This window comes from Anomalospiza imberbis, chromosome 12 (assembly GCF_031753505.1).
Source record: "Anomalospiza imberbis isolate Cuckoo-Finch-1a 21T00152 chromosome 12, ASM3175350v1, whole genome shotgun sequence".
Classification (NCBI taxonomy): Eukaryota; Metazoa; Chordata; class Aves; order Passeriformes; family Viduidae; genus Anomalospiza; species Anomalospiza imberbis.
The window spans coordinates 6,148,493-6,174,972 of NC_089692.1; the positions used below are offsets into that span (position 1 = coordinate 6,148,493).

At 40.9% G+C, this 26,480-nt stretch overlaps 1 protein-coding gene and 1 long non-coding RNA gene across 18 annotated transcripts in view; both read right to left on the reverse strand.

Moving 5' to 3' along the window:
- LOC137481099 (uncharacterized) overlaps positions 1-26,480 on the reverse strand; it is a 340,016-nt gene that overhangs the window by 30,590 nt on the left and 282,946 nt on the right. The window lies entirely within an intron of this gene.
- Positions 13,655-26,480, reverse strand: part of ZNF536 (zinc finger protein 536) — a 346,433-nt gene continuing 333,607 nt past the window's right edge. For all 17 annotated transcript variants that reach the window (XM_068202565.1, XM_068202560.1, XM_068202562.1 and 14 more), the window contains one exon: positions 13,655-16,068. In XM_068202565.1, coding sequence (XP_068058666.1) covers positions 15,833-16,068 — 236 coding nt within the window. In that variant the 3' untranslated portion in view covers positions 13,655-15,832. The remainder of the gene's footprint in view (positions 16,069-26,480) is intronic.

Sequence of the window (26,480 nt, forward strand, 5' to 3'; positions counted from 1 at the left end):
TCCATCCGACTTGGTGAGAGGATGGAACAAATTATACTGAGACCATTAAGGCTGTTGGTTTGAGCTTCATACTTTAGAGCTTCCTACTGGAGTGATGAAACTTTGGAAAAAAATAACCAAATCACACGCACCATTCACCTATTAGTTATTACAGATTCTGTCCCCAAGAAGTCCGCTGCAATGACTCATCAGAAAAGCCACATCACAGTGACACTCACCCCATCTGTCCTGTCACTGCAGAGCACCTGCTTTGCTTGGTGTGTGAGCCAGAGGACTTTGGGGGATGGTGGCACTTGACTGCAGCAGACAGCCTGTGCTAAACCATCAGAAACAAACCCCTGGCCTTTCTTTCCAGGGCCTCAGGCTTTGATCTGCTGAAACAGCACATTTGACCTTAAAGGCAGATAAAAACTTTAAAGTTATCTCACTGGCCCCCCACTACAGCTGATGAACCTGGAAGTTTTGCAGCATGAAACAAGCAGGCTTCTGTAGTAAACAAGGAATTACACCAAGCCAGAACAGGAGAGGAAGATATGGTTTGGGATTTAGTTCCTTTTGTTCTTGGAAAGCGCTAGGCATAGTTAACTTACAGCATTAATTATCTTTTGCATTAACATAAAGCTGTAATTGAACAACTTAGCCAGTAAAGATGAAAAATAGACTTGCCATGTAGTGTGTAAAATAGTCATTCTGCAGAGTGGAAAAGTCTTGCACCTTGCAAAGAGTCCTACTGGCTATCCCAACTAGATATGCTCTAGTAATACTCAGTTGCACACATTCACAGAGCTTGTGGGTATATGGTGCAGGCTGAATTCATGCCAACGGCTCCAGATATAGATAGAAAATTAAGTTGAAAAGCTTTTTTCTCAATAATTCCACCAAGAGGTTTGGAGCAACAAACCAATTACTTTTCCTCAAATTCTGCAGGCCTTTAAAGATGTAATAACTCTCAGTACTTGGACTCCAAAGGGAATAACTCACAACACAAAGCAGAAAGCTACAGGGCAATGCCAACACCAAAGAGGATTTCAGGTGTTTCTGCTGGAGTGTGCCTCGGGTTCAAAGACCCCCTGGAACTGAGGTGATCTTCAAGGGAGCAGCAGCCCGCCACAGGTCAGAAAACTCCTCAGACTAGGAAAACATAGAAAATATGCTTCAAATTCTTTCCCTCTGCGCAATTGTGTTGTGGCATATTCTGGTAGCTGTTTATTCTGGAGAATGCATGTAGAACACACTCCCTCCTTGTAAGCCACAGATGGCTTTTTGCTCTGTCTCCAAATAAATGCCACCATACCTTGGGGATCAGTTGTCCCCACAGCATTGATCTACTTAAATCCCAAGTCTGAGACCTACTTTTATTTTGAGGGGGTAATTATCCAGCTGACAGTTGCAAGGAAGCTTTAGCTTACAGTCAGTATATCCTAAAGGGTCAAAAAGAGGAAAGGTACTTCCTATCTTTCCACCTAATCTCATGCTTCCTAAACCAGATTTAGAAGTGTCTCATATTTAGAACTGGCAGGACCCTAGACCATGCTATAAACAGAGATGAGGGACAGCCGGGTTCCTGGGTTCAGAGGGATAAAGCTCTGGGCTGCACAGCTACTGGAGGGACTGGCCAGTACAGGGAGGTTCCCTCTCACAAGTGATCCTAGCACACACCTCTGAGGAAGGGGCTCACCTGCCCAGGAATGTTCTGCCTTCTACCTCCTGTCCTCAGCAGAGCGCCAGGCAGGATAGAGCCAGGGGAGTTTGGGAGCACTGGACTGCTGCCTGCCCTGCCCACAGGCTGCTCCCCAGCACAGTTCCCAGGGGCTGCCTCTCACTCACACTGACATCCCCGGAGCAGGCAGAAGCTCTCCATTATCTACTTCACTGGGAGAATCATTCCCCTATGCACATTAACAAGTGTGCAGGAGTGAAGAAAACTCCCAAAACTAGACAGGAACTGCAGAAGTGTATTTCCCTCTCAGAGAGGGATCTTGGTTTTCATTAATTAATATATCAGAAGAAACCAGGGGAGAAGCATGTCTCGTTATCTGGCTTCTTAGATGGTAGCCTTTGGTTCATTAGCCTGAAAGCCTATCAACTGGATAACAGTATTTATTCCATATAGAATAATGATCTACTTTAAAGGAATATGATATTGCCCATGCAGGAATAAATTCAACCATTATTCACAGCTTAAACACACACTAACCCATGTAAGTGAGAGATACAGATAAAAAAGGATTTTTTAAAAGTAGGTCCTGGGAAGAAAGGCAAAATCTAGGTACCCATACCCTGGGGCTACTACAGATCTGACTGTACATTAATTACCCATTAATCTCAAGTTACACTACACAGATTCAGAGCCTTTGCTCTTTAGCCATATTTAAAGGAAGAAACAAAATGAAAGCTAAGAATGGTCATCCCCACTTTCGAGGTCAGTAAGAATACTAACATTAGATTTGAAGCTGTCTAGTTGGGAAAAAATTTGCACTGATATTTAAAGCACACAGTCATTGAATTAGTTCAGAGCTATGCAATAGCAGATAGCTCCACAGACACTTTAACAGCCCTTTCAGAAATACTATGATTTTAGTCTTACAAGCCTGCAAGAGTAATATCTATGTAGTGTTCAACCTATATTGTTGACAATAAAATTATAAAAAAGGACACTTTAAATATGCAGTATCCGTGTCTGAAAATTAAATATATCAGCCATTAATTTTTTCCCCCAAATTACTAAAAAGCAACAGTCCACACTAAAGACTAACTGTTTGTAAAATTGGATTTTTAAAGATGAAGCCTTTTTTAAACCAGGGCTGGTCAAAAGAAACATTAGAACAATTCTACAACTGGGAAAAAAAAAAAGCTGCTTAGCTAATTTCACCTCACTAAACCAAAAATGGATTTATGCTGCTCACATCAGTATCAGATATTGCAATTTTAAAGAGTGGGGATATTACATTAAACCCCACAAAATGTAAGGCTCTGGAGAAGCAGGGCCATAGGTAATGAAATATTGATCCTCCCACCTCAAGGTGAGAGCACACACAGGGGGGAGCTGGGTCTGGCCATGGCCATCACCAGACACAAACCGGGCTCTGGCCCCAAACCAAGAGCCCTGAGCTGCAGGGGACACCTCCTCCTGCACAGTTGCCACGCAGGACTGAGGACAAATGCCCATCTCATGGCAATTTATTTCCCCAACAAGGTCTGGGTAGGGAGAGCTCTACGATCCCATCCCCATCTACCTCTGCTGCTCTCTGTGCAGAGCCCTGGGTGTGCTGGGTACACCATGGATGCTCAGCAGAGCTGCTCCAGCGTCTCACAGGCTACCACCTTACCACTTTTTAGTGGCAGAAAACAATCTTTTTGAACTTGAAATTTCAAAGAAAATTGTTTTCCGACCAGCCAGCTTACAACTTCCTTAGCTGAGTACAGTTGTGTCCCCAAGTCCCAGTTCAAAACCTGACTTCCCAGAAGCTCCACCAGAGCAGCCCTCCCTTCCCTTCGCTGTGCTAGTGAGAAACCACATCAGCTGCTAAGTGGCCTAATGCAAACTGATGTGGCAGTTTCAATTCAATTGCCACTGCACAAGTAACGCTGTAGCAAAAGTCACCGTGGTGACTGGCGTCAGCAGGGAAGCGTTATTGTCACCCCTACGCAGTGCCATCAGTGGGCACGGGCCTTGTTATTGTCATCCCCACACAGTGCCATTGAGGGTCACGGGCCTTGTTATTGTCATCCCCACACAGTGCCATTGAGGGTCACGGGCCTTGTTATTGTCACCCCTACCCAGTGCCATTGAGGGTCACGGGCCTTGTTATTGTCACCCCTACACAGTGCCATTGAGGGTCACGGGCCTTGTTATTGTCATCCCCACACAGTGCCATCAGTGGGCACGGGCCTTGTTATTGTCATCCCCACACAGTGCCATTGAGGGTCACGGGCCTTGTTATTGTCACCCCTACGCAGTGCCATCAGTGGGCACCGCCTCGTCACCTTCACCAAGTGCTTCAGAGCTGATGTGTGGCTCCATCATGGCCTGTCCCAGCAGCACACGCTGTCCCCAGCTTGAGGTGGAAGGGAGTACTTCAAGACAGTGAGCCTGCTCCCTCTCACAGCTGCTAGAACTTCAGACAGCACCGCTACACCACGAATTAAACAGAGAAGGCTGAGATTTGAGGGTGTCTGGAAGTATTTCAGGGAAAGGAGCTGTACCAGGTTATTCATGCTCCAGGGAGCTGGGGCTGAGGCCCAGTTTCTTTTTAAATCATTAACATGGTAAGGATGGCACACAACACTGGTATATAGGTACTGGTATATAGGTATCTGTGGTTGCTTCCCGTGATATAACTCATTAGCTGCCTCTTAACTAACTACAATTTGTAACTTCTGTGAAATTAAGCAGCAATAACCAGCAGCTGTACAACTAGGCCAGTGAAGCCGTGTTCCACAAACCAGACAGGCAGGTGAGCGAGGAGCACCCCAGCCCTGCAGCACATCCCACACCAGGCAGCAGCAGCCACCTCCAGGAGGGAGCCAGAGCCCCCCAGTACCAAGGGGTTCTGCCCCTCTTCCTTCAGGCACAAGCATGCTACTCCCTCTGGTATCCAGTCTAATTTTAAGTCACTGGAGTGATTGCACATCTACCAGCTCTCCAGGGAGCTTATTAAAGAGCTTGGAAGAGCTGCATTTGGGAAGTTTGCTTTTACTCAGTTTTATCTTGTTGCTCCTGGAGTCTTTCAGACCATCTACACATAGCTCACTTCACTCTTAATTTTAGTGTTTAGGCACTTACCAGTGTTGCCAGCAAGGTACTCACTGCAGCAGTGACACCTCTGGAGGTTCCACACCTAGGAGCAGCCACTTTATCCCCTTCATACCAGCAGGACAGCCTGCCCACACCTCTGCCAGCAACCAGGCTCTGCTCAGCTTTTATCACCCTTTTATCGCTGGGGCTGGGTCACTGCCCACACCTGGGCAGCATGGGGAGCTGCCCCCAGCACAGCGTTCTGAGAACACACAGCTTAAATGCTGCCCTTTGCAGACTTCTAAACTCAAGACAAGGGGTTCATGCTTTCCCTTTTTAAAACTGCAAAAATATAATTACCCATGCTCTCTGCTAGTGAGGGACACTGAGGTGCCTGTTGATGTCCCTCAAAACTCCCACACTCTTCCCAGCCCCTGCCCAAGGGCTCCCACCTGCGCCCCCAGGGAGCTCAGCTGTGTGCTCTTGCCTGCCCCAGCCCCCTCACTTTTACTGCTTCTGCATTTCTTTCTACTATTGCTTGCATAAACGTGGAGTAATTTTGCTTTCAGACCTGCATTTGTGTTTCTCCAGGTTAAATTTTTTTTATTCCTGCCCATATTTTCCTCTGTTATTTCTGTCTTCGGTGATGTTTGCAATAGCTACTAATGTACTGTCATTTGCAAATGCAATTAGTGTGTTTATTTCTTTCTTTCTTTAGCTCATTAATAAAGATGTTAAATAAAAATATGCCTTCCTCTGCTAACAACATCCTCAAAATAGTTAGGAAGATGGGATCCAAAGGTAATAAAGAACTGTATTATTGGACAAGACTCTTCCTTGCATCTTTCAGCATTTGCCATGCTCATTATGGGCAATTAAAACATAAAACAACTTGCTCACTTCACACCCAAAATAGTCCTCCTCCCTGTTCTGTGTTTGGATGTATAGAATACATAGATGAAAAGCAAGACCAGACATCAGCTGGTAGCTTGTTGTAGCAGAAGCAGCAAGGTTTTCTCTGGTTTAGATGCAGAGGAGTGAAGTGTAGCCATTTGTTAACCTTTTTATGTACACGACCACTGTTTCCAACCAAGCATGGGAGCATAAGTGCTTCTAAAACTTTACTTACTGTGATTACTGTAGCTGTGTCCTGGTACAACAGCTTGTACATTTATTGCACAACCATAATTCAGCATATTGGCTGTATCCAGTATTTCCCGTGACTCGGTAGCCGTCCTTGTTCCTTTGATTTTTGACAGGTCTGGGAACACTCAGCAGTTCATGGCACTGGCTCACTGTTGGGACAAAAGGCTGTGCACTTCTTTTCACCTTCAGGAAAACCTGCTGAAATTAACTCATGGCTCTAGTGAGTTGGTGTGAAATGTAATAATAACAGTTCACCTTAGTTTTCTATCTGTTGAAAAGACAGCAAAGAAAAAAACAAATGTTTATGGAAACAGCAACAACCACCAAAAAAAACCCCCCAAAAAAACACACCCAAACCAAACAAAAAAACCCACCAAAAACAAAGCACCAAGGAAAATAAGAGTAATAGGTCCAAGGATACACATACACAGGGGCTAGTTTATCAAATTAATCTCATTTCTTCATCTCGTGTTCAGCTATTTAAACAGAATTTAAATAATACATTTATTGAAAGGAAAGCCTTATTTCTGAGGGCCTTCTGAAATTAAGGTGTGGGGAAACAGAAGCTGTCTTTTTTCTTTTTAATATATGAAGGAAGACTTAAGATCACTGGATGCACATTTGGGTAATCATAAATTAATTGTAATGTAAACTTTCACAACATCCTCAGAGCATGTTGAGATTTTGTTTGATTTTGAATTGCTCCAAAATGACATCTAATTATATACTAGTGATTAACACGTTGGTTGCTACTAAGAAATCGCAACCAAGCAAACATTACAATTCAATATTTAAATTTACTGTAGGTTGGATTTGTTGGATATTTTGCCTATTTTTTTTATCGCACAGAAGAAACATGGTGGTAAATTCAAATACTTAGACAGATGCTGAGGCTGTTTTTCCTCATTTGTGAAAATTAGGGATTGCATCACTACAGGTAGAGAGGCAATGATGATCTTGATGGCTCCCTTTCTCTTCTTTCTGCCTTTCCCTTCTCCTGCCCTTCTGCCCCCCTCCTGGGACACAGCTGAGTACAGGACCTGCCCTGCAGGAATGGGGCTGGCTCTGCTGTTGGAGGCTCAGGCTCTCTCTGGGGCACAAGGCAGGAGCTGGATGCTCAGAACTGTGCCTGGGTTATTGTGCCACGGTTCAGCAGCACTCCTGCCAGGGCAGGGGACATGCAGGGACACACAGGCAGTCCCACCTGAGCCAGCTCAACCTTCCCTTCACCTGCAGAAGCCCCATCCTGAGTCCCTCTCCCCATTCCTGGCAGTTTGCCGTTTACCCAAGAAGACTTCTCTCCTTTGACCTGAAGCCTTCTCTGAAAGCAGTGCTGAGTCTTTGGCACTCGAGTGGTTCGTCAGTTCTTCATTTCATATTTCCACCCTTTGTGTTTTGGATGAAATTATTAAACAAAACAGGACAAATTAGTAGAGTTAGAACAATATGTGTTGTATTCTAATTTTCATTCTTTTTTATAAAATGAAAAATGTGTATGTGCTCCTTGGCTGCAGCCGAAAGCTGGCTGATTCCTACCTGAGAGAGTCTGGACATGAGGACATGGTCAGCATTCAGAACCAAAGCATATGCATACATGTAGCATTTACTCTGTTATCTCTCATTTAGTGCAGTAGCTATTTGAAATAAAAGTTTCTGAAGCATTGGAGTAAAACTATTTTCAGTGTGAACTGTAAATAAAGATTTAATGAGGACTGATTTTCATCTCTGAGTCAAATGCTGTCCCACATTATCTCACTTTTCCATTCTCACTGGACTGAGAATCACTGCCCCCCAGCCCTAGTGCTTTTTATGTTAGCTGGAGATTAGCAGTGGTCTGAAATGGAAGAAATGAGGGCTGGGTGTTCTGTGGAGATACAGTTCTCCAGTTTGGGTTAAGTGAACAGCCTCATGTTTCCTTACACAGACTGTGTCTGGGTGATTGCTATCACATCTGGAGTGCCACAGGCTGTGTGACAGTGCTGGCTGGCACTAGCCAGCATGGACAGCAGATCACCTACCCAAGCAAAAAATCACAGAATCACAGGATCACAGAATCAATTAGGTTGCAAAAGACCTTGCAGATCATCAAGCCATGAGAGTTGCACCAGGGCAAGGCACACCTTTAGGTGTCCTCCCATCCAACAGGAACCCAAAGCATGGGGCTGCCTCTCCAACTTTTCCTCCCACTTCTATCAAACAGAAATATTGACAGGATCAGTCAAAAATTTTTGCATCAGTTTAAGCATTTATGATTTAATTGCAAATGTATGAGGTTGCTCAACTGACTCTTCCTCAGGTGGAGATTGCTGAACTCCTTGCAGTGCACTGACCATGGCCATGAGGCTATGGGAAGGTGACAGTGTTTCCTCCAAAGCAAATGCCACTGACCACCAAGAAGACACGCAGGTTATGGTTCTGCTCCTTCTGAACATCAGAAATGTTTTGGCATAACACTCAGGAAGGAGTAGGTGTTAAAGAATCAACACATAGGTGTTGATCAAGGTGTTTCTCCTGTAAATCAATAGTATTTGGAGGCTTTAGCTCACTGGAAGAATACGTTGGATCAATGGCTTAGGAAAAAATTAACAAGTCTTTAAGACTTGCTAATTTCAAAACTAATTAAAAATGAACCTCTTCCTTAGTGTACAGGCAAGCTGAGTTTGGTGATGCCTGAACCACCAGTACAGCTTGAGAGGAGACACCCAGATGGCAATTGCTGTACAGGTAGGAACACATGCTTCACAGGGAAAAAACACCTTGCTTCAGAACAGCAATGCAAACACTGATTGAAGACCAGAAGCTTTGGAGATACCCACACTTTTCACGGACACTCCTTTATGGAAAAATGTGAATTGCCTTCCCCAGGAACAGCTCCTCACTGAATGCTGCTCCCATGGCACTGGGCATTGGCATAAAACCAGCAGCACAGCCAGGACAAGCACAAAACAAAAGCAGTGGTTCCCTACAGAAGGATGTACCACAGTCACAGGTATTCTGTGAGAGACCTTACACTAAAGAGCTTTTCTCTGTTGGGATTAATAGCTCCATTTTTCTTTATTACTCCACTTGTGTTACACTCATTTGTGCATCAGCTTCTTTCAAACAGAAAACAAGTGAGAAAACCATCCTACAAGAATAAAATCTTAAAAATAATAACGAATACAGTGGCACAACCTAAAAAGAAATCAGATATTCCATGTTGCAATATATCACACAACTGAAGAACTAGTTCTCTCCACAAATTCTCTCTTTCAAAGAGAAGGTGTTTTTTACCTCTAACTTCACTAAGAAAACACTTGATTCACCATCAAAATATTTAAACTTTACACAGCTAAAATTTCAGGAGTTTAAGGGATTCATAACATCCCGTGGCTCAGATTTTTAACCCCTTGGTCCATATTTAGAGGCTCCTCAGTAATTCACTGATGTTCAGAAATGCTGCATATCCACTACTAGGCTTTTCTATTGTGTGGAAAATCAGACACTTCAGACACTTATTTTGGAGTTAAGGGGTTAAACAAGGCTCCCTTTAAAAGAAAAACTAATGAGTGTATATGTTTGTGTATATACACATGAAGTCATTACATATACAGAAACATGATTATCAATTTCAGTCCATTCAAATTTAAAACATTTCAGTTTTCATTCGTAATCCCATGTTCAGCCCTTTTTTTAAAGATCAAATTTTCCTTCAACCTCATCTATTGAGATGTAACTTACCTGCTACTCCTGTCTGTGCATGAGGCAAAGCTTGAGGTGTCTGAACAAATAATTGATGGATAATAAATAGAAGAAACTCTTGTTTCCAGCCTTCTTCATGTTGTGAGAAGCAAGTAAGATTTACTGACTAGTGATTTCACTGATTTCTTTGCAATATCAGTAAATGAACATTCTCAGGTGCATCTGTCGCACAAGGCAGGGCTGGTATTGTTTTAAATCATTAAAATTCTAGGGAAAGCATAAATAATTGACCTTAAAGAGAAGCACCTATGATAAAAAAAAAATTCTCAGTTTTCCAAATCCTGGGAGCAGATGTCCCCCTGGGGTGATACAGTGGATGGCATTTGATTTACACCAGCAGTGAAGAACCCCTTCTGAGTGCATCATGTTTGGCTTCTCTGCCTGCACTCAGCATCCTTCCACGTGGCTTCATGGATCAGTATTATAAATTCTAGGCATAAACAAAGAAAAAAACAGACTGACAAAGAATGTGATCAACAATTTACATCTGTGCACAATTTTTCCCTCTGTTTGTGCCACTGAAATTCATGATCTCTTATCTTTAGCCTTCAGTTTGCCTTCCCAGTCCTCTTGGTTGCAAGCAATGCTGTGAAAACCCTTAAAATATTAAGAAAATTACATCTGCTACATCTTGCTTTAAATATGGTGTTCAGTCTTTGTAAGTGTTACTTTGTACATTAAATGAATAGCTTGCCCACCAGGTAAAGGACATTTTGTTGCTTACCATGTCTGTCTCTGCACAACATGTAGTACACGGGCATAAATAACAGTGTGTTATATAAATAATTACATATATGAAGGGCTGTAAAACACCAAAGATATATTTGTACTTTTACTTATGAGAACGTTTTTAAAATGATTGCTTTGTTCACTGCGTGGTTTTTATGTGTTGAATGTGGTGCACGCAGAGAACATTTTCCAAAGTTGTTTTTTTTTTTTTCCTTTCCTTTCCTCCAGGTCACACTAGCGTTATAGTTAGCAAATTGATAAGGTTCCACTGTTAAGCTTTATTACTTGTGACATGAGCCTATGACACTTTATAAAAAGAAGTAATCCAGAACAATCTCTAGGTAATTAACACCTAGATAAACAAACATAAATTTCTATATTGCATTTATTTGGACTACCACTCAAATACGCGTGAACCATGCTTTTTTAATTAAAAGATAAATCTATGTGACACTTAGCCTCAAACTTAATTATTCAGCATAGTATAATAAAAAATAGAGCCCATTAAATGTGTCTTGCTCTGTATTTCTGTATTAACAGCAAAACAGTTCACTCTGGGATCATTTAAATTTTCTTCTTCCTCTTTTCCTGTAATTTCCCTATTCACTGAGAACCTTTGGTTAAAAAAAATAAATACCACAACAAAAAACCCCCAAACAATACCCTGAACAACACCAACAGGTGAGGAGCCACAGAACTTCTCATAGCCCCTAGGAACACTCAGCTGGGTGACATTTCTAATATGACATTACACCACAGCTCTCCCTCCTTCCCCTCCCTGGGCTTCCCGATGGAAACATACAGTGGTGGATCATGCCCAGCAGTGATATCCAGAAATGGAAATCACAATAGTTATGAATAATTTCACTGGGAGCATGCTTACAATACACAAGGTGAGGTTTTTATAATATACTGTTACAATACAGATGTTAAACAGAGAGGGGAAATATTCAATTCCCAAATTACAATAGGCAGAGGGCTTAAAGTACTTATAAAAGTTTCAGCAAGAAATGTTATCTTAAAGCTGGAAGCAACCTTCTGATGTTAGGTGGGAAGACTCAGGACACCCAGGATCTGTGTGAGGAAGGCTGTCCACCAGCTGTGGGAAACAAAACCCCACAGACTTCAGTGAGACAGCCCCTTCCTCTTTCAGACCTTCTTCCCACCTGCCTTCGCAGGTGATTCAACCCCACACGTGGTACTTGGACACTGGTGGTCATTTTTAGATTTCCTAGAGGATTGTATGTACAGTGTAATGCACAGCTCCCAGCAGAAACCCAGGACCATAAAGGAGACTGTAAGCATGTCCATGGAGGTGCAATGAGATAGCCATTGCTCCCTAATCAGGTTTTCATATTTTCCTTTACTGTCTACTGAAACCAGAAGGCAGGAAAATCTTTGGGAGACACCTCCCACCACTCTCTCCCCAGACAGTTCTTTTTCCCTGGATCCAGGGCACAGCAATTACCTGAAAGGACAATGATCCTGTTGTGAGGCAGAGTTCAGCTCTGAGCCTGGAGCTCATCCTCCTCAAGACACATTTTTATGTGCTACCATTTTGTGCCTAGGAAGTGTAGCTCCCCCCAAGAGAGGATGTGACACCAAAAAAATTTTCATTAACTTCTTGGATTTTGATTAAAATTTGATGCATTGCAGTGCAGATTTTATTCTCTGTGGATGAAGAGATCAGTGGCATTTGCCCACAGATCAGGGAATTTGGCACCAGCTCCGTGACTCCCCTGGCTGCAGAGACTTTCCACAAATTCACCAGTAACAGTACCTCCTCACTGTGAGTTTCAGACACTGAAAAACTGAATTTCTATGTTTCTATGCTTTAATTGTTAACCCTTCTGACAATTTTTGTACCTTTTCCTTCTGGAGAATGCAAGCTAGAATATAACTTTATTATTGTGGGTATGGTTAGCTTAATTTAGTATTAAAATTTCTGTTTTCGAAATATGTTTACTTTCTCAGTTTTTTTTTGGAGCAAGGCCACATTACTCTCTTCTCCCCATACTTGCTGTAGTTTCTCAGATTTGGTGCATCTTTTTTTTGATGTTAATCGTCCTTACTTTTCTAAGTGAAAAATCCTTTAATTTATTTGCTTTCAAATGTGCAGATAAAACTTTAAAGGGAAAGAATAAAGATTCACCCAGGAGAATGGGAGCACTCTTGTACATTCTTTGAAGTGTGAGCAGCTTTCTTAACATGCACCATAACAATAAACCTCACAATTTTCTAAAACCAAATATATGATCTATACAAACAATCTTTTTTAATGTGAAAACATGACTTTATACATCATAGTGTATGATACACACTTCAAACACTTTCAAATCAAAGCTTGATAGACCCCAAGACTTCTTCTATAGTACATAAGTAGTAGTATATAAAACAATTATTACTACATGCTAAAACAGATTTCCACAGTCTTTTAATTAAGCACAATATATATAATATATATCTGTATATACTGTATATAGATTTGTTCAGATTAATAAGTGGACTGAGCACACACACCCAGCATATTACACTCCAGTAACTGCCTAACAACTGTGAATTTACTGGCATTATTTTTTTTTTCTTTTTAAATCTGACAAAGCTGAAGAAAATAATGTTTTAACTGCTCCTAATAAACATAAGCAAGTAGGAAAACTTTTTTTTTCAGAGGTAGAGGTTTTATTGCGTAAAACACTGGATAAAACTGTACTGCTTCAAAGACATTTTTATTCTAACAGCAGAAAGAAAACAGTCATTGCTGAAAAAACAACTTTTAATACTTCTATACCAGAATAAAGTTCTGTCAACTGATGTATTATAATAATAAATAATGACCAAGAATAAACTTTAAATACAAAGTTTTCTAATTGTTACAAGCATAGCAACAAAATCCTCTACTCTATTGATCTCAGATTTCCTCCAAGATAGAAATTTTTCTTTGTGTAGGAATGTAGACAGTATTATGACCAGTATCACAGACTACAGAAGTTACAGAGAAAAAACTTGACATGTTTAGATATGAGAAGCATGATGATATTCAGAAACTGACAATGCATCACTGCTGCTGTCACTTGTTTGTATTACAAGTTACAAATGTTCTGGAAAAAAGGGCTATGTCAGAGGGGAGGATAGGGACAGTAGCACCCGACCAAATGGAATCAACACACACATCACAAGGAGCGGGAGATGTTTCCAGTGTCACAAACAGAATTATTGCCTGTCGTATCTGAAAATGCTCAGAAGACACAAAAGAATACTGAAAGAGCTCAAAAAGTGCAAGAAATGGAATGTGGGGGGTGGTTTTGTTTTTTTTCTCTCTCTTTTTTTTTTTCTTTTTTTTTTTTGCTAAGATACCGAAGGCGGCGCAAACACACAAAGCAAGCGACTGACACAGTCACCAAACACAGTAGTGCAGTTAAAATCCTAAAGCTTACTACAGTCAGAAAGGTTCAATAACATTTCAATCCTTTATCTAGGATCATAGAAACAGTTGCATTAAGTTTATCAACTCGATTTAAGTAAGGCAGTGAGAACTATACTAGAAAAACAAGAAAAGCAGCTTGCTCTGTGCCAGATGGGTCCAAGTTACACAGTGACCTCATTTAAACTGAAACTTCAGTTGGATGACATCCTTTCCGACAGCATATGCAAACCGTATTCCTTATTAGCCTGAGATTTTTTTTCCAGTCTCAGGGTAGCGCTAAGAATTTTATTTACATTGATTGCAGTTTAGTATTTTTTGTAAACTGCTTTAGGCAGAGCTGAAGTTTTAAGGCCCTGGGGTTTTACTCTGTGCTCCCAGCCTGCAAAGAAATATTGACTTTTTTTTACTTTTTTCTTTTTTTTCTTTTTTTTTTAAAGTCTGGATGATTTTGCTTTAGAAGAAGTTAATACTTCTCTACCATCACGATAAACAGCACCAATTTTGCTTCTATCAAAGGAAGTACATTAGAAGGATAAAATTTTATGCCATTCAGAGAATTTCAGAATAAACCTTTAGTTATTTTTCTTACTTTTTTTATGTGGTTTGTTATAGTCTCTCAAAAGCTTCCTATGTGGCAAAGACCTTACTAAATTTGGAGCATCCAATCAGTAAAAAAGCTAAAGTCTGCAAAAATATAGAACACATTTGTTTTACAAAACCAAAGAAATATCATCTAAAACACTTTTTTTTTTCATTAGAGACAAAGAGCAGAAAGCTTGGATTCATATTTTAGGTCAAGCTACTTTATAAGGGCTTGCTCCAGAAGAAACTTCTGCACTGTGTCTGTAACACTTACAAAAACTAATACATGAAAATTAACCACGACCAGGGAATCCTTCATTCAGGTGTAAGGACAAAAAAAAAAAAAAGTAACTGAAAGGAAGTTTGGAAAAATCCAATAAGACAAGTAAAGAACAGAAGAAGAAAATTACCAACCTCCTATGTAATAAAATTCTGTTTCTCACCAGTACCTTCTATTGATAAGGCTGACTAGTTTCACTAAACAATATTTCTATATATTGTACTTCTACATTTATAGCAACTTCTTCAACAAGGAAAAAAAAAAAAAGAATAAAAGCATTTCCCTCAATACTGCAAGATGATAACAAAAAAATGGAATTACATTTCAAATCTGCAATCACACATTGGGCTGCAGATTTTTTTTTCTAACCATTGATTCATTTGGCTGTATATTAAAAAAAAAAAAAAAGAAAATGTAATCTCACAATACTTTTCAAAATAGGTCAGTACTGACCCCAGCTTATGGGCCGTCTAAGGTTTCTCCTACACTGCAGTTGCAACACCACTTGAATTGATTTTCTCTGCAATGACAGCTCCAGTCAGACTGGCACCATGGCAGTCTACCAAGACATCTCATTACTATGCTAGGCAAATGACAGCAGCTGGTGTCATATTATAAAGGTGTTTTCAACAATGAAAACACAGCCCCTCAATCTTCAAGGCAACACTAAATCGTTTAGAGGGTATCGTTTTTCTGTTAAGAGCATTATTTTTGGACAAAGACCACTTTTAAGTTTGAAATTGCCTTGTTTTTTTAATAACTAATGACCTCCTAACATTTTTTTAATCACTTTATTATCTCACCTACATTGTTTGGAAGTACTAGTTGCCAGGTAACTGTTTAGCAGCCATTTTCAAGGGCTGAAAATTTATTTTGCATGTGTAATATATATATTTACACACACACACACATATGGAATGTGTGTATTTTGTGTAGGTGTGTGTATGTAGATATATATTCAATGTGGGTATGACTGGATATCTCTGTGTCTGTAAATACATATATATATATATATATGTACATGTGTGGGTACATGTACATATACATATATTTGAATGTTTTCAGCATTCTGGACCCTTCTGGGAACTGCATGCCATCCCTTTCCTCGGAAGGGGTCTATTAAGCCAGCACCAACCACGTGTCCAAAGCCGGGGTAAAAGGCTACAGCAGAGCAGGGTGGACCCGCTGGGCATCACTCCTGGGCCTTGGTGCCCTCCTCGGCCAACTCTGCTGAGCTCCCAGCCTTGGCAGCCGCCGGCTCCTCCAAATTCCCAGCAGCTTCGGAGTCGACTCTGGAGCGCTTGAATCTGCGGTCGGGGTACTGGCTGTTGTCGAAAGGCATGCGATGGACACAGAGCATGTGGGTCTTCAGGTTTCCCTTCTGAGAGGCACTGTAGGGGCAGTATCTGCACTGGAAAGGCCGGTGACCTGCGTGACAGACGAGAGCCCGGTTAGTTTTTGCTTTAGCCCGTGGACATTGCACAGCCTGGACAAACGGGACACTCTGGAGCCCCTCTCTCAGAGGCCACGGAGCGAGGGGGCATCACTCAGTGGCCTCTGAGAGAACAAGAAATCTGCACCCTTCCTTAATAAAAGGCATTTTGAAAATTCCCTGCTTAGGATTTCCAGAGCAGTGCAGCTAATCCATCTCCCTCCTCAGCCCCAGCTGTAAATCCTTCAGCCTAAGATCCAAAGCAAGCTCTTGTAAATACAGCGTGTACGAAACTGTCTTCTTTTACATTTGTTAATTATCTTTTTTATTGAAGTGCAATTCAAGGATGACAATGTGCAGACCCTTAGTCTAATAAACACACTTTGTCTTTGGGTGGGTTTCTGGGTAAAGAATTGTATGCTTTATTTCAATCGCACAGATTACTTTTTAATGGAAAGAAATAATGGATTGAGATAGCCAAGGCCTCAAACCTGCAAACATTTACTCCAGTGAGATTACTCCTGTGAGTAAAGATACTCAAGCATGTAAGTGTTTGCTGGACCAGGGCCCAAGGTTATCATCAGCTTTAAAATAAAATGTCCAAGCCAGATTAGAAAAGGAATGTTAATGCACAAAATCTGATAGATGCACTCCTTGTGGATAAAACAGCAATCGACCGTGTAACAAAGGCATGAATGAAAGATATCACTTCTCAGTAGGGCTTATCAATATACTCTTCTGTATTTTTCAGATTATTGTGACTTCCATGCTGTATCTGGTTTTGGAGGTTATGTTTCAACAATCACATTTCAACCTATGCTGGGAAGTTGTTGATGTGTTTTACTGGAACTTTATGAGCTTTGTCTCTCAAATTAACTTAAACCAGGACCATCTGAGGTCAAATGTGCTTAGCTTGCTTTAATTTGCTCAAATAAATGAATAAATAAATGTGCCAGACCATCTACATAAAGCCAGGATAAGTGAAAAACAATACCCTATCTCCACATTTGAAGAGCACATTTTCCCTTGCTGCTGTGGTACTACTTAGCAGGCATAAAAGAGATGCTGGGGCAGCAGAGGAGGAGAATTATGCTTCCTGCAATGGGGAAGGAGCTGGACCCTCTCCCCTTGGTTTTAGGTGGGAATTTACCAGCTAAACAAATAGACACCTGTTGTGAACTGGTCTGATGCTATACCTGTACTGGAGTGGAAATGCTGCCATGGTCCTCCCAGCAGAGATGGGAGTATGGCAGCTGCTGGCACAGGAGCATGAGCATCTCTGTAGCAGAGTGAACTCACTTGAACCAGCATTAGTTCCCAGGGCTGCTCAAACAACTTGCCTTTTTTACTGTAATATCAGCACCACCACCTGAAGGCTGAGTCCCCCAAACCACGCTGCTTGCTACCCAGGGGAAAGATATTTGGTGTCCTGAGCCCTTGCCCCAGGAATGCAGCCTTGTTTCCTTCCTCAAGGATGGACAGCTCCCCTTCACCCTTTGTTTTCATAGGCTGAAGACAGCCAGAAATGTGATCACCCCCCAAAGTCTCCAACATGCATATTTATGCCTCCAGCATAGGAGGGACATGGAACTGTTGGAGAGAGTCCTGAGGAGGCACCAAGAGGATATCAGGGATGGAGAACCTTTCCTGTAAGGAAAACCTGAGAGAATTGGGATGGTTCAGCCTGGACAAGAGGAGGCTCAAGGGTCACCTAATTGTGGCCTTTCAGTACCTTAATGGGCTGACAAGAAAGATGGACAGGGACTATTTACAAGGGCCTAGAGAGACAGGACACGGCTTCAAACTGACAGATAGTGGGCTTAGGTTGGATATTAGGAAAAAATTCTTCCCTGTGAGGGTAGTGAGGCCCTAGCACAGGTTGCCCAGAGAAGCTGTGGCTGCACCATCCCTCCAAGTGTTCCAGGCCAGGTTGGACAAGGCTTGGAGCAACCTGGGATAGTGGAAGGTGTCCCTGCCCACAGCAGCAGGGTTAGAATGAGATGATTTTTAGTGTCTCTTCCCACCCAAGCCACTCTGTGATGCTATGATCTCACCAACCAGCTCTTAATGCTTTACCCACAAGCAGCTCTTAATAAACAGCCATCCTCTTTCCTGCAAAGAACAAATTCTAAGCAAGGAATGCAGAAAGCATGGCTGGAGCTAACCACCTCATATGCACCAGACTAAAAGCAAACTCTTTTTGCCCACCACTGAACCAAGTTCAAACCCGTGTTCAAAATTCCATGCAGAGAATGTCATTTATTAATTCAAGGCACTTTAATAAATCAGACAATATAAAGTGCACCTACAAGGATTCAGTTCTGCATTGCTTCTCCCACGACTTACTTTTTCAGGCCATCAAAATTTCACATCACTGCCTTGTGAAAAGTAAGTACACAATAAGTTAATTTGTATTGTCACTATGCAGTACAACTGTGGTAAAGAGCACATTCATTTTTAATCCAATATGAATAATATATAAATATGTATACAGAGTGAGGGTCATAGGAAAGCAAGCAGTACGTTGTTTACAGCAGAAGTAGTACAAAAAGTAGAGATTATTCTTGCTTGCAAAGATAACAATATCTGCAATTTGCTTGTAACTAAGGGGTGAAGGAAAATTCCCATTTCTTTTAGGTATCCCCATTCATTAATTTTAGCTCCAAAACTTGTTGTGGACAGCAAGCTCTTAAAATAACCCTTCCCAGATAAGTTGGCAATAAATTTATAATGCTTTATCTAGCAGTGGTTGGTAGGTCCTTTCTTAGCAAGCATATTCATATGTATTTTACCCACTATATATCTCCCAATAAAATTATATGAAAGCCCTTCAGAAAAAAAAAAAAAGAAAAAAAAAAGAAAATAAGAAAGGAATCTTCTTGATAGTTAAGGAGATGATGTGATATCCATTGCAATTGTAGTAAAAAGAATTAATATGAAAGTGGGTGGACTAGGGGGGCAAACTATGGTGTGCATCTTTCTCTGATCAAAAATCAGAATAGAGGACAATATATTGTTTGCAGCTGAAATAATTCTCGTGGAGCTATGTTCTATGAAGGCTATGAGCATGTGGAGAGACTTTGCAATCCTCTGGATGGAAGCTGACAGTCTGAGGAAGTGGAAGAACAGAAAATAATAATCAAAATTAGCTAAAATGACGACAGTGATGGCTGGACTCAAAGAACACTTTTAGCATGTATGGATTTCCCCAGCAGGGGTGATCACTTCCAGCACCTGCTGGAGACTCTCTTCTAAAAGCGATCTAAACCTCCCAGGATCAGACCCAGGAGGGGTGGCAGTGCTGAGGTGACCCAAGCTCATCATCTTCCCTACTTTTGACTGAATTTTAGGGAGCACAAGGAGCATGGATAAGAGGTACCTTCTGTTCAGGATGGAGAAGTTTTCTGCAGGCCCATATTAAGAAAAATCCCTCAGCGTTTGAAACTAGTCCACCTTTTAAAAAATATATGCTGCTTCATTAATTTAGGCTTTGAGGGGAAAAAAAAGTAAAGTTTGTTTTCTTTTCTTTCAAGTTTGTGATGTGATATGTTGCTTTGTGACACTTCATGTCAAGCTGCATCAGTCACATCGCGTTAGGTTTCATAACATGGCATGACTGATGCAGCCCAACATGGTGCATCAGCTGAACAGTCAGAAACTGCAGGTTTTGAGAAAGACATGGATCTCAGTCTGGGGTTTAGGGCCACTTAAATGAAAGTTTACCTCAAGTGAGGGCCTTGGATTTAAATAAAGCCATTGCCCAAGAGCTGTTAAAGATTCAAATACATGCCAAACCGTATTTTGCTTTGTCTAATCTTTTCAACTCAAAATGTATTATTGGAACACATAAAAAGTCAATGTCAATGAAGTGGCACTGGGTTACTTACTGTAATCCAAACACTGCTAATAGTTACTAATTTATTAACTTTGATATGGATCCATTATTTAAGATTAGCACAAAGGAATACACAAACGAGAGAGAGAAAGAGTGATGAATACTAAAGTCTTTTTCATTAAAAAAATCATTTACATGGTCAAGCTGCATTAATTCTCCACTTCTAAAAATATTTGATCGGCATCCAAATTCTATAAAATTTCCACAAAGAAACATCTTATTTTTGTGGTATTACAGGCACATATGTAGGGGTTTGCACTAAAACGTAAAAATGGGCATTGAACTAGTCACATGAATAAGATCAGGAATTTATTCCAGATTGTTAAAAGTGTACTAATCACAGCAAAATCATGGCTTTCTCCCAAAGCAGCAAGAAAATGGTAATTTGAAAGAAAAATGCCAATAATACATCACACACAAGCCGTCTGTTGTCCCCACTACACCACTTTGTATTATATTGCATATGTGTACATATATACACAGATACACGCATACAGCCACACACACACACGATTTAATGCATAAATTTAGGGGAAAGACAGAAGAGCAATAACATGATGAACAGAAAACAAATGCTGTGCAATGTACTATAAATTATAATTAAGCTCTGAATAAAATGTGTTTCTTAGATATGACATTTGTTCCCTTAAAATGCAAAAATGGCCATGATTATCTGACAGAATGTTTTTCCTAAGATGGCCAATGGCTATAGCACTTACTGAGATGCAATACGGCAAACTCATTTCAGATTTCTTTGCCTGGTTTAAGAAAATCCTTTTGGTGAAAATCAAAAATAACAGCAATTACCTCTTTAAAACAAATTATTCCCTCGCAAAGAGATATAGGAAAAAGCCTCAAAGGCTTGAATTTCTCGGAAACAAATCTCTTTAGTTGGGATGTAGGACACTGAAGATCTGGGCTCGACTTGCTGGCCACTGTAGCAATGCCACAGGGGCCAGCCCCGGGCACTGGAGCAGGACCGGCTGCAGTGGCTCAGGATGGTTGGGCACTGCCTGCTGCACCGGGATGCTTGGTCCCACAACGTTGCTGGTGGAATGGTCCATGTAATCACACATCTGCTGCCCAGCAAAGCCTGCACTCACACCTTCAGTAAGCCTGCTGAAGCCCCAGGTGCTCCCCAGAGCTGCTTTGAGTCCTTTTTCCCCCACACAAGGTTGTATTTGAGGAACAATCATCTCTAAGCACATGAAGTGTGTGCTGCCTCAGAAGTAACAGCAGGCAACGATGGCTGGGTGCTTTCTGTGCTTGGAGAGAGGCTTTTTGAGCATCTCCAGTTCTCTGGCAGTGACTGCTGGGCTGAGCTCATGTCTCTCTCAGACCACAGCCTCCAGGTCCCAGGCATCTTGGTGAATACTGCCATTTGAAAGTATATTAGAGCATAATAACAGGCATTTGCAAAGGGAAAACTATTTTCATTTAAATTTTGGCTAGTGCAATTTCCTTTTTTTAACATATAAATTTTTATAAATACATTTCCTATCCACAGCAAACATCCCAAGTACTGCATGCATTACCCAGGAGAGCAGAATGGCTCTAAAACAGCCATTCGGATCTGGAGCATAACAGTATGGATGGGAAAATGCTGAATAAATATATTTGTCCAATAGACAATAATGGCTCTGATTGAGCCATTCCATTTTATTGGTCTCAAAATATGCATTTTATGGAACTCCCCAAATACCAGACAGATTAAAATACACCCAATCAGGTTAGTATCTGTAATAGAAGTTTTTATAAAACAATTGAAAAGTATATGTTTATTTACACACAGGTCCAAGACCAACCAAGATGATCTTCTGGGAAAATTTCAATATTCTGCTATTTGGATAGCAAAAAAAAAAAAAAAAATTAAATTTTAAAAACTATATTTCATGTTGACCAAGAAAAGTCATAAAACCAAAAAGCCTTATCTGAGGCATTTTTGTGATTTTCTCTGGAACAACATTTTTAAAAAATGCAGAGGCATCTGGATTTTAGGAAGGCCCTAAAATTTTCAGGCAACATTTCCAGCTACCAAGGCTAAGGCTTTGGGTTACATGCTTCCATTGGGACTCCTAAAGCAAGGGCAACCCCCTGATCACCCTCCATTCAGCTGAATTCCTTCATTACCAGGCTCGGTCCTGCAGAGTCCTTAGGTCATCAGATGAATTGCTCATGGCACCAGTCTTGTTACTTAAATCCCTCCTCACTAATCCTGAGCCCTTTGGAGCAGCTCAGGTGAGAACACACACACTGCCACCTGGAAGAGCCTTTCTCTTGCTGTGAGTTACTGGAAAGATTTTAATTAGGGGAGGATAACTTTGGGGTGAAGACTCAGCACATGACAAAATACGGCTACCAGCCTGATCCTAAATAAATGCAAGGATGTCTGGAAAAAAGAAAAATGTGCCGAGGTCAGCACCCACCCCAAAGCCACCACGTGACACTGCAGTCCTGGTGTCCTGCAGAGAGGGACACTCTGTGTATGGGCACCTGCAACAGCAGGGTGGCAATTCACTGAACTATCACTGGTTGCAGAAGAGCTGGAAAATAAAAAGACCTAATCTGTAACTAATTTTAACAAAGATTTTTACTTTAACAAAAAAGCTTCATTCATTGGATTGAATTAAACCCACAGATATCTACATGGCTTTTCTGAAATGTTATCAAAGGTGGAGTCTATTCTTAAGTTAGTGCCTTACACAGTGCTTGGTGTTTCCAAATTAGTATTTCAGATTGCTGATGAGTGCACTAAAATATTTAATGATGACACAGAAAAGCAAAAGTTGGTGCTCCACTTTGCCTTTAACAGATATTATTAAAATATTATGTTAATTTCACACATTCCCCCTAAAATAAAAACTGTTCTTATAGTAATTATTCAATTCCTGTCTCAAAAGGCTACAGTCACTAATTATCACACACTGAAGTTTGCTTTAAAAGCAAAAGAAGTAAAAACCACCAACAAATCAGCCCTGCTATGTAAAACAGCCAAGTGCAGGTTGTTCTGACACAGAGGTTAACAGTCACCTGGGCACTCCTGATAAATTCTGCTGTTGTCCTTCATCAATATGGTTTTACCTTATTGAATGAGTCACTCACTAAACTATGGAAAATGTCACTCATTTAACATTTTTTGCCTTTGGTATGTGGAACATGAGAAATATAATTATTTGGAGGTAGACTGAGGAACTTGTTAGCCATCTGTAGTGCACTAAATACAAGGGAATTAGGAAATGGCCAGTGAAATCACTGATGGTGTAACAGAGACTTGTAAGTTCTGGGAAAACAAACATTTCCCAACTCTTGCAGAGTTGGTAAAACAACAGAATTACTGAGCTCCAGCCACTCAGCACAGAATTTGTTTCTTTTTCAGAACAAGTTATTCACACAGGAACTTTTGATTTAGAAGGGAAATGGATCTCCTCTTGCAAGAAAGGAATAGCCTCAGCAGAATAGCTGAAAAGGTCTTCCTAAACAAATATTAAACTTTATGGGAACCTTGTAAAGCTAAAATTCTGAGATAAAGGCAGAAAGAAGACAGTGCTTTCTCAGGATCTATGTGTCTCAGGCCACGGCTGGTGGGTGCACACATGGTGCCCTGTGCACAATGGCATCAGTTCAGGTTCTGACATGACAAACATGAGTTACGAGCCCAGAGCCTCAGCAGGCTCCAAACGAGGTTAGTGGGAATGCTGTCATTGATTGAGCTTGAAATGCCAGACTATCATTGTCCCATGCTTTGGGAAATTTAATTACATTTAATTTTACATATTTATTTACTTTGGTTTATACACATAAGTAGAGGACAGAGTTCTTATCAAGGGCACTAGATACCTGTTGTAAAGAGCAAGCAAACTCTGACTAAAGTCACAATGGCAATGGCTACAGAAATCATAATCCTTTTCATAATCCTTAACTCACAACAGCTTGTTTTTTTGGCCAAGCTTTCATTTCCAGACATTTCCTCCCGTCTGGTACCAAACCCTGTTCTCCCAAACCCTGATGTGTCCCTTCATCTCTGCAGCCTGGGTCCCTCCAGACGAGGGGAGAGGTACCCGAGCCCAGAGAGTGAGCAGGGTACAGTCCTCACAGCCTTCCCTTTCTCTCATGCTTTGGGGAGACTATAACATTTTGAAGGTAAGTGGCAGACTTTTCTTTAATATTAACTAACCCCAAGTTCTTCTGATCATCAAAATTACATGCTCAGAGTCCCACCTTTGCCTTTACTTACATATTTCAATTAATTGCTGTGTCTATTCACTCCTTTACTTGTTTTAATCACTTCAATAACATTATATTCCCATTCTAACCCCCTTGAGAAAAATATCTCAGTTTTCCTACTAGGTCATTCACAAGTTTTCTCGATAATGTTCTGTCATATTTTTTAATTGTCTCAGTAAATATTTATTATTTCAGGGAGCATTTACCACTTCTTGAATGAAGCTGTATTTGAATTTAATGTACCTATGATTTCCCAGAATAAATGCTATACTGGTGGCACTGGGATTTTAGTAAAGAGGACATTCAATTCAGAAGCTAATAGGAAAGACCTTGTTAGTGATTATGCTACCAAATATCCTTTATTCTGCCTAGCATTTCATAAATGCAATAGAATTTTCTCTTTCACTCTGGGCAACTGTCTTGTGTTTATTTATTTTATTTGGCAGAATGGAATTTTAAAAATCCTATACTCAGCTTTCTAAATCTTTTCTGCCAACATTTGGATGTATCACATCCTCAGCTGGTGTCAAACTGGACAGTCACACAGCCTGAGCCATGCAAAGACCCGCCCCCTCTGTGCACAGCCCTGTAAGGATACCCGGCCTCCCCACCAATTCCACAGTCCATAAATCACCTGAATGGGAAGGGATGGAATTATCCACATGCTATAACATTTGCTGAAGTGAGACCCTAAGCTAGAATATCTGTTTTCTGCATGTATGATGTCACATAGACTAACCATGTTCTCCTTTCATTTTTGTTGTTGCTTTTTCACATAACTGGGGTAATTTAGAAGGTATTTTGTCACATTATCACTTGTCATATACCTCACGATTCTTTAACTCCAGCGCCGTGTTAGTAGAGAGACTAAAGAAGAACAAAACACATTAAGTAAATAAATATCTAGCTCACTAATAGCTAATATTTCAAATTATCCAGGAGTAGCTCACAACCCCACTAATCATTCTGCTAAAACATCACTATTATCTGTTTATGGGATTTGGTGAGTGGAGTTCTCAGAACCACTCATTATTGGCAATGCTTCTGCATTATGTGCCATCACAGCACAGAATTACCATGAGCACAGCCTGAGTGGGAACTCACAGCAACCCACCTTTCACCAGGCACATTTCTGATGGAGGTGTACATATAGCTAATGTTTCCGTAAAAAAATAAACCAACATATTCTTATTATAGCCCATTCAACAAACCAGGAGATCAAACAGTAAAAATTAAAGGGCTGCAAAGAGTAAATAGAGCATTAACTTTGCAGGACCTCTCCCTCTGGAAAGTGCTGTTGGTGTTGTCACAGAAAAAAAGTGTCTTTTTTATCAAGTCACAAAGGAAATGCTTTCTCCCCTTCTCCTTTTCTTTTCTATAAAAGGCTCTCTAAAATGAAAGGTGTCAGACTTTGCTTTTTCTTCTTGGCATGATCCAGAATGTATGGCTGAGGAATGACAGATGTCTGCAACCAGCTGCAATGAAGCATGCTAAAGTTTCAGTCTAATCCACTTATTTCACTGCAGTCACGTAAACCAAAACAAATGGGCAGTGCCTTACATTATAAAAACACAGCAGCATTACTTTGTTGCATAATGTAGCTGATACGCCATCTTTTTATCATTTTTCCTACTGCAGAAAGAATTCACCTCTTTATTAAAAACAGCCCCTGAAAGTTCTCCCATTCTGCTTGCCTCTATTTTTTTCTTTTAGTGTCACAGCAGTCCTGCGATGCTCCATGCATTACTCAATATGTGGCTATTATAAAAACACCGTCATATTTTTTCCAGGGAAGACTGCTTTTGTTTTTAAAAACGTGTTCCAATTCAGAAGCCACCGGGCCTTATTCTGCTCTCTCATCCTTGCTGCCAGCCCATGGCTTGAACAAATCCGTGCTGCTCTGAGTCAGGATAGGATCTGCCATCAGATCAGTGCATGTTTCATCTGCGCAAAAGCCAAATAACAAGTGCACCAAGCACTTACCTTAACGGGTAAAAAACGGGTAAAAAAAACCCCCATGTCTCTGTTTTCCACTGATCAAACTGGAAATGGCATCAGAGGCACAACTAATAGCCTTAATCTACCCAACTAACCTCATTCAAAACCCTCCCATTTTAATGAGGAGGGAGACCCATTGGCAGTGTGTTTCCCGAAGCCCTGAACACCCCCCTGTGTTTTGTTATGCCAGAGGGAGTATAACCTAAGTGAACATGGCATCGCTTCCTGGGAAGGGAGACCCTGCCTCACTCCAACATGTAGTGCAGCAACCTTTTGAACCCTCCCCTCTTT